The following is an 8802-nucleotide window of genomic DNA, read 5'->3' as shown; positions in this document are numbered from 1 at the left end:
ACCACGCCCGGCTAATTTTTGATTTATTGCAGAGATGAGGTCTCGCCAAGTTGCCCAGGCCGGTCCTGAACCCGCGGGCCCAGGCAATCCACTCATCTCAGCCTCCCAAGGCGCGGGATTACAGGCTGAGCCACCGAGCCCGGCTAAATCTTTTTTAAAAAAATACCTTTGCTTCAATTTCCTAGATTTTTATTGAACACCGATCAAGCACTATGCTAGACTCTGCCTAAACAAACACACTTTTTCTTTCTGTTGTCTAAAGATAAATGTGTACTTGATACGTATTTGTACAAAAAACCCTGGTGACTGTATATGGGGCCACTGATTGACATATCCTGTTGCCTCTCATTCCTAACCACCAATTTTTCTTCTACATATATGTTCTCATTCTCATTTGAAGACTGAAGAGAGTTTTATGAGCTTTATGTGTATTACAATCTACTTTTTGCAGATGTAGTAACTGAATTTCAGAGAGGTTAAATAAATTGCCTGAGATCTCTCAGCCAGTTGAGAGTTGGAGCTGGATTGAAACTCAGCTTTTGGAGCCGGGCTCAGTGGCTCAGCCTGTAATCCCGCGCCTTTGGGAGGCTGAGGTGAGTGGATTGCCTGAGCCTGTGGGTTCGAGACCCGCCTGGGCAGTGAGACCTCATCTCTACAATAAAATCAAAAAATTCAGCCGGGCGTGGTAGCGCATGCCTGTAATTCTGGCTACTTGGAAGGCTGAGGCGGAAGGATCGCCGGAACCCAGCAGGTCCAGGCTGCAGTGGCCGGGAGCGGCCACTGCACTCCAGTCTGGGCGACAGAGTGAGACTCCAAGTCAAAAAAAAAAAAAAAAAAAGAAAGAAACTCAGCTCTTTCTAGCTCCAAAGCCTGGTTCTTTCCATGTGACATACAAGGCAGTCATTGAAGATCATGAACTGAAAGTCAGGTTTGGTCCTGCCTTGACTAGCGATGAGCTGTGTCATTGTGGGCAAGACATTTGCATCCTGTGTTGTAAATGAAGGATTTACTAATTACTTTTCTTCCAAACCTTACAGTTAATGACACTGTGTATAGCTAATACTGTTATTTTAGTGTTATGACCAAGTTGCGAGAAGGAAACTTGCCAGCATGCCAAGTTCAAATTAAGAGTCCTTTATTAGCACAGTGAAGAGTAGGCTCTTGCTAAGAAGCTCTTGACATTGAATAGAATCAGCAAGAAGCTTATGTAGGCAAAATCTGCAAGTTGGCTACATAGTGGTGGGTGAGCAGGGCGGTGAAGGAACAAGGAATAAACTATAGGGACATGGCAAGGGGATTTTTGCATGGAATAATTTTGTAACAATTTCTTGGCACAGCATCTGATTTCAGTTAACAAAGCATACAGTTACACGGAACTTGTAGCTAGGGAGTTTTACAAATGGTCAGCAAGAACGGTCAGCATGATTAGCCCATGGGTACAAAGCTTTGGGTCTGTGGTCATGGGAACATAACAATCACACGTATACATTGGGAGGTTATTCTTAGTTCAAGCAGGCAGCTAAGATGGAGGATTTTAACAAAATGGAGTTACCTATGTCAAGCAAGCTATTGCAATTATTTTGTGTATTTCATTAGCTATTTCATTAGAACTCCCAGAATGCCAGAACAATTCCTACCTTTAAGTGCTAAAAGTAGGGAGACTCTAAATCTATATGTCTCTCTTACTGTGAATGTGAATGATGTATTCTTTGTGAGAATGTCCTTTAATTGTGTGAAACATTAAATGAATTAGCTTCATGTCAAATGAAAAAATAAGTCCAGACAATTATTTGGGGGAAAAAAGCTAGTAAGGCTTTATTTTTACATTTCAGAAACTAATTTTTCTCAGTACAAGGATGAAACTTAGCATTCCATAAATGCATTTTTATATTTTAATAGGTTTTGGTTCTTCAAAATTGCTGCCCTTGTTGGAATTATGGTTGGATCTTTCTACATCCCCGGGAGCTATTTCACCACAGGTAGGCTCACTTTTGAGAAGGTTAATTATTAGAAGCTATATAAACTCTACAAATGACTAAGTTAAAGATAAGTTTTCATTACTGCTTTTGCAGAATTCGCAATTAAATGAGATGGTGTCCAATTCATATGACTTGATTAAAGCCAAGAGGCATTCAGTCCACTTCTCAGCTCTTCTACAACCATACGTTAATCCTTTGTCAATATCTTAATTGTTTACCTTCTTACTTGACACATGATGAAGTTAATCAAAGAGCTTGTCAAAATAAGGACTTGTAACTCTTGTGCTTCACTACTTCTGTCTTAGCCTACTTCCTTAGCATGGCACTGAGTGACATCTGTAGATATCTGTTGTGATTTTTCTCGCCTTTAAAATAAAGGAAAAGAAGTTCAGTGTCATTTGGAATCTCAGGTCCTAGGCTCTTCTTGGCACAAGTTAAAACATGGTTTAAAAGGTCTGAAACCCAACAGAACGTTTCTCAGAGAATGCCTTTGAATCTGGAATTGTAATAATCCTACTGTACTGCTGGAGACAGAATGTATTTACCACTTCCTTTGAATTGAAATCTGTTCAGAATGTTGGACAGTAACATTGAAATATTACTCTAAGCCAGGCTCGGTGACTCAGCCTGTAATCCCGCGCCTTGGGAGGCTGAGGTGAGTGGATTGCCTGATCCCGCGGATTCGAGACCCACCTGGGCAACTTGGTGAGACCTCATCTCTACAATAAATTTTTAAAAAAAATTTGCCAGACATGGTAGCGTTCGCCTGTAGTTCCAGCTACTTGGAAGGCTGAGGCGGAAGGATCGCCGGAGCCCAGCAGGTCGAGGCTGCGGTGGCCGGGAGCGGCCGCTGCACTCCAGTCCTGGGCGACAGAGTGAGACTCCGACTCAAAAAAAAAAGAAATATTACTCTATGGTAGAGAGTAACTTTGTTGTCTTGGTTTGTAGCCTGGTTTGTTGTCGGCATGATAGGGGCCTTCATCTTCATCCTCATCCAATTGATCCTGCTAGTGGACTCTGCTCACTCTTGGAATGAATCATGGGTAAATAGAATGGAAGAAGGAAACCCAAGGTTATGGTATGCCGGTAGGTATCTAAGCTTATCTGTGATAGTCATACTCCTGCATTAAACAGTATACAATAAAAAGCTCCTGCCGAGCTCGGTGGCTCAGCCTGTAATCCCAGCACTTTGGGAGGCCAAGGTGAGTGGATTGCCTGAGCCCGCGGGTTCGAGACCCACCTGGGTAACTTGGCGAGACCTCGTCTCTACAATAAATCAAAAATTAGCCGGGCATGGTAGCGCGCACCTGTAGTTCCAGCTACTTGGAAGGCTGAGGCGGAAGGATCGCTGGAGCCCAGCAGGTCGAGGCTGTGGTGGCCAGGAGCGGCCACTGTACTCCAGTCTGGGCGAGAGTGAGACTCCAACTCAAAAAAAAAAAAAACTGTGCCAGTAACTCAGTATACCTCATTTAATTTTAAGCATGCAAAATTCATTGAAATAAGTAGAAATGAGTTTTCTCAAATCTATGCTTTGAGTTGAATACAGGTTAGCTGAGCTCAGCATTCCTGCAGTTGATCTGAGTGAACTGCATGCTCTGTTCATGTTTTCTGATTTTCAGACTTACACAACTAATTGTGGATTATCTGTTCAAATGAAAAGGAACATTACTTTAGTTATTTGAAACTAGCAGCTGAGTCACTTTCCCAGTTCAGAGATGTAGTCTCTTTCTTTGTGATAGGAAACAGGTTTAAGCAGCCAGTGTCTGCAGAGAGTGAGACTGCCATAAAAAGACACCTGTCTTTTCTGTGTTCCCCTCATGCCATTCTTGGCATGTGGCTTGCCATGAACTGGGCCATTTCAAGGGCCTAGAAATAATCTAGGTGCCTAAGATAAGCTCATGGCACACATTATTTAGCATGCAGTTAGCAGCTTACTCTAGCCAGAATAATCACCTGATAATTCAACCCATGAAGTCAAATTAGGTAATCTGGGAAGTGAACACAGTTGGTTGGTAGGGAAGTGAATGCAGTTGGTTGGTAGATTTTGGAAACTGACATCAAGCCAATCTAATACAATCTGGTACTTTAACCTTGGGACCTCTGTTATTTTGGAATAAAACCTTATTTTTATGCAAAGTCGAAGAAAATTGGTCTTTCTGTAAGTTTATTACAATTGTGGGCACTCATGTTGGTTTCCTTTTTTCCAGCTCTACTGTCCTTCACAAGCTTATTTTACATCTTGTCAATCATCTCCGTTGGGCTGCTCTATACATACTACACCAAATCCCATGGCTGCACAGAAAACAAGTTCTTCATCAGTATCAATCTGATCTTTTGTGTCGTGGTTTCCATGATATCAATCCACCCAAAAATTCAGGTATGGTTATTTTCTGTTTCTTTCCTGTGAAATGTTTTTAGCTAATGCGAAGCTTAAAACCTAGGTCAACTTTTTTGTGAATTTATTTCTAAGTTTATCCATATAAGTGCTTTTCCATATTATAATAAAGTCTTTGTAACTATTACTAAGTATATGATGTACCATTGAGTGTCTGATATAATTAAATGAATTTCCCTATGAATAAAAAAAAGAACCTAGGTAACTTGAGAATTTATAGTTCTTATAAAAGTGTTTAAATTATGGGAATGATTCTTAGAGTCATTAGTTAAGATATTTTAGGGGAATTAAATTGAAAAATAATTGATTTTAGTTTTTTGTTTTTGTTTTTTGCGTTGGAGTCTCACTCTGTCACGCAGGCTGGAGTGCAGTGGCACGCTCACAGCCACCCCAGTGTTGACCTGCTAGGCTCAGGCGATCCTTCCACCTCAGCCTTCCAAGTAGCTAGACCTAGAGGCATGTGCCACCACGCCCAGCTAATTTTTTGATTTATTGTAGAGATGAGGTCTCACCAAGTTGTCTGGGCTGGTCTCGAACCTATAGACTCAGGCAGTCCTCTCACCTTGGCCTCCTAAAGTGTTGAGATTATAGACTTGAGCCACCATGCCCAGTGATTTTAATATTTTTAAACAAAACTCTTACTCTTGAGTTTCATCTTTTGAATCCCATATGTTAAAAAAGTTTGTGGAGTTTTAGATGTGAAATATGAAAAGAACATCTAGTTATTATCTCTCCTTTTAAAAGTGAGAAAACTGAGGTCTCAAATAAGTGATAAGTTTCACTTAGCTACTAGTTAGTAGCAATGACTTTTTCCATTATACCAAGGGACTAGACCATCCAAGCCTTTGTGTGATACACTGGAATTTCTTGGATTATGAAATGCTTTGAGAACCAGTAGCACACGCTTTGTCTTTCTTAGTTTTTTTGCAAGCTAAGTTAAACTGAAAGGTTACTGGTCATCTTTCAGCTATCACGCAGAATCTAAAGTTACTGGCAGTTGAGGTAATCTCAGGGAAGTACACTGGGTTTTAGAAAGTCAGCCCTGGCAGTCCTGTGACATTGTTTTCCTTTTTGCTTCTGCAGGAACACCAACCTCACTCCGGCCTCCTGCAGTCCTCTGTCATCACCCTCTACACCATATACCTTACCTGGTCAGCCATGTCCAATGAACCTGGTAAGGGAATGTCAATAACATATTTATTTGATGAAAAGAAAGTGGGAAATTACCCCTTTGTTGAGTGCAAAAACTAGAGCTAGAGCAAACGTAAAATAAAGCTTCACTTAAGCGTAGTGTTGACTGGAGGCTTGTTATTCCCACGTCTCTTTATAGCTATTTATAACTGACAAAGGGCCACAGTTTTTGAGATAGTCTAGGTTTTGCCTAACCTGGACTAGGTCAAACTAGTTAAGAGTCTAGACCAGGGCAGCCTTGTTTTGACCCTTTATAGAAGTGTTTTAATTGAATTTTGCTTTGGTGTCACAGGCTCTAGAAGAAACAGCTATAGGAAATCTCTTTTTGTAGTTATTATAGTATCACTTCTCAATAGGGTATTCTCTGGGCTCCTTTTATTTATTTATTTATTTATTTATTTTTTGAGTTGGAGTCTCACTTGGTCGCCCAGACTGGAGTGCAGTGGCCGCTCCCGGCCACCGTAGCCTCGCCTGCTGGGCTCCGGCGATCCTTCTGTCTCAGCCTTCCGAGTAGCCGGAATTACAGGCATGCGCTACCACGCCCAGCTAATTTTTTGATTTATTGTAGAGATGAGGTCTCGCTGCCCAGGCGGGTCTCGAACCCACGGGCTCAGGCAATCCACTCACCTCAGCCTCCCAAAGGCGCGGGATTACAGGCTGAGCCACCGAGCCCAGCTTCTGGGCTCCTTTTAAAGGAAAACAATTATTGCATATACCTAAATGATAACTTTTATGTTTTAAGTAATTTCATAAAAACAAAAATGAAGATAAACTTCTGTGCTTAAAGCCTCAACACTATAGAAAGAACAAAAACGATTTGTCAAACTGCGAAGCCAATAAAATCAAGAATGACATTTATGAAATCTGACAGATACTGTTGTTGTTTCTTTTCATTTTTCCTAATTCTAAGTCACTGATTGTGATGCAGATATGTCACTGACTGCTAAGTTTCAGATTCTTCAAGTATAGCTTTTCCATGTTTCATGTCTTGACTGAATGATGTGCAAGGGGCTTCTCCAGACCTTTCTTGGAGCAACAGAAGCTGTAGCCAGGGATAATAATAACTCCCATTTTCAGATCGTTCCTGCAACCCCAGCCTGCTGAGCTTCCTTACAAACATAGCTGCACCCACCTTGGCTCCTGGAAATTCGACTGCTGTGGCTCCTACCTCTCCTCCACCATCAAAGAGTGGGCCTTCTCTGAATTCAGAAAATCTTGTTGGGCTGTTTGTCTTTGTTGTCTGCCTTCTGTATTCTAGGTAAGTTAAGAGGTACTTAGGATGAGATGTTCATGGAGGTTAATAATAAAATGAAGAAGCTACTTTGCTTTCAAAAAGAAATGTGAGGAATTTAAAAAACTTAGTTCCTTTTAATGATAAGTCCTTTTGCTTTAGTCACAGAGCTATGTACATTTAGATCGAAAAGTTCAGTAAATACTCTCATCAAATCATCTCTTCTAGTCTTACAAAGAGATACTTTCTCCTTTGTATAGGATAAAGTCTTCACTTGACCCATTTTCTTTTAATTTCTTTTTTTTTTTTTTTTTTTTTGAGTTGGAGTCTCACTTCGTCACTTAGGCTGGAGGGCAGTGGCACACTCCCAGCCACCGCAGCCTCGCCTGCTGGGCTCTGGCGATCCTTCCGCCTCAGCCTTCCAAGTAGCTGGAACTACAGGCGCACGCTACCACACCTGGCTAATTTTTTGATTTATTGTAGAGATGAGGTCTCGCCAAGTTGCCCAGGCAGGTCTCAAACCTCAGGCAATCCACTCACCTCAGCCTCCCAAAGGCACGGGATTACAGACTGAGCCACCGAGCCTGGCTGATTTACATACTTTTTAAAAAAAGATTACTTGAAACAGGGATTGGCAAGCTATATCTTTTGATCTGGCTGCCTGTTTTTTGTAAATAAAGTTTTGCTAAGAACACAGATGTGCTCATTTGTTTTCATACTGTTGATGACTTTTGTTTTGTTTTTTTCTTTTGGCCTAACATTTTGGGTTTTTTGAGATGTAATTTACATACCATGAAATTCACCCTTCTAAGGTATACATAGTCAGTAGTGTTCTAGTGTATTCACAGGGTTGTATAACAACCATCACCACAATCAATTTTAAAACATTTTCTTTACTCCAAAAAGAAGTCCTGTGCCTGTTAGCAGTCACCTCCCACTCCCTCCTTCCAACCTCTGGCAACCACTGATCCACTTGATGTCTCTGTAGATTTGCCTATGTGAACATTTCATATACATAGAATCGTACAATATGTAGTCTTTTGTAACTGGCTTCTTTCACTTAATGTTTTTGAGGGTCATCCAGAAGTACATGTCAATACTTCATTTTTTTCTTTTGAAAATAATATTCCATTATTTGGGTATGCCACATTTTATTTATCCATTCATAAGTTGATGGACATTTGGGTTGGTTCCACTGTGGGGCTATTATGAAAGTTGCTGCAATAATAGTTGTGTACAAGTTTTTTTTGTTGTTTTATTTTTTATTCGAAGTCTTACTCTGTTGTCCAGGCTGGAGTGCAGTGACACAATCACAGCTACTGCAGCCTTGATCTGCTGGGCTCAGATGATCCTTCCACCTCAGCCTCCCAAGTAACTGGAACTACAGGCATGAGTCACCATGCCTGGCTAATTGTTTGATTTATTATAGAGACAAGGTCTAGCCAAGTTACCCAGGCTGGTCTCAAACCCCTGGGCTCAGGCAGTCCTCTTACCTCTGCCTCGTGAAGTGCTGGGATGACAGGCATGAGCCACCACGCCCAGCCAATAATTGTGTACAAATTTTTTGTGTGGATATGTTTTCATTTCTCTGGAGTACACAGCTAGGTGTAGAATTTCTGGGTTGCCGGGCTCGGTGGCTCAGCCTGTAATCCCGCACCTTTGGGAGGCTGAGGTGAGTGGATTGCCTGAGCCTGCAGGTTCGAGACCCGCCTGGGCAGGCGAGACCTCATCTCTACAGTAAATCTAAAAATTAGCCGGTCGTGGAAGTGTGTGCCTGTAGTTCCAGCTACTTGGAAAGCTGAGGCAGAAGGAATGCCAGAGCCCAGCAGGTCGAGGCTGTGGTGGCTGGTAGTGGCCACTGCACTCCAGTCCGGGTGACAGTGAGACTCCAACTCAAAAAAAAAAAAAAAAAAGAATTTCTGGGTTATATGGAGATGTTGCTTAACTTTTTTTTTTTGAGTTGGAGTCTCACTCTGTCGCCCGGACTGGAGTGCAGTGGCTGCCCC

General features: G+C 41.7%; 1 protein-coding gene across 1 annotated transcript in view; it reads left to right on the top strand.

The window, feature by feature from the left end:
• Positions 1–8802, top strand: part of SERINC3 (serine incorporator 3) — a 28803-nt gene that overhangs the window by 14566 nt on the left and 5435 nt on the right. The window contains exons 4-8 of the mRNA XM_008059822.1: positions 1900–1979; positions 2928–3065; positions 4187–4356; positions 5458–5548; positions 6643–6823. Of these exons, the coding sequence (XP_008058013.1) occupies positions 1900–1979; positions 2928–3065; positions 4187–4356; positions 5458–5548; positions 6643–6823 (660 nt within the window). The remainder of the gene's footprint in view (positions 1–1899; positions 1980–2927; positions 3066–4186; positions 4357–5457; positions 5549–6642; positions 6824–8802) is intronic.

The sequence above is a fragment of the Carlito syrichta genome, unplaced genomic scaffold, assembly GCF_000164805.1.
Source record: "Carlito syrichta isolate Samal-C Ts95f unplaced genomic scaffold, Tarsius_syrichta-2.0.1 Scaffold304381, whole genome shotgun sequence".
In the NCBI taxonomy this organism is placed as follows: Eukaryota; Metazoa; Chordata; class Mammalia; order Primates; family Tarsiidae; genus Carlito; species Carlito syrichta.
The sequence above is the reverse complement of the archived record's forward strand: the minus strand, read 5'-3'. Positions and strand labels throughout refer to the sequence as shown.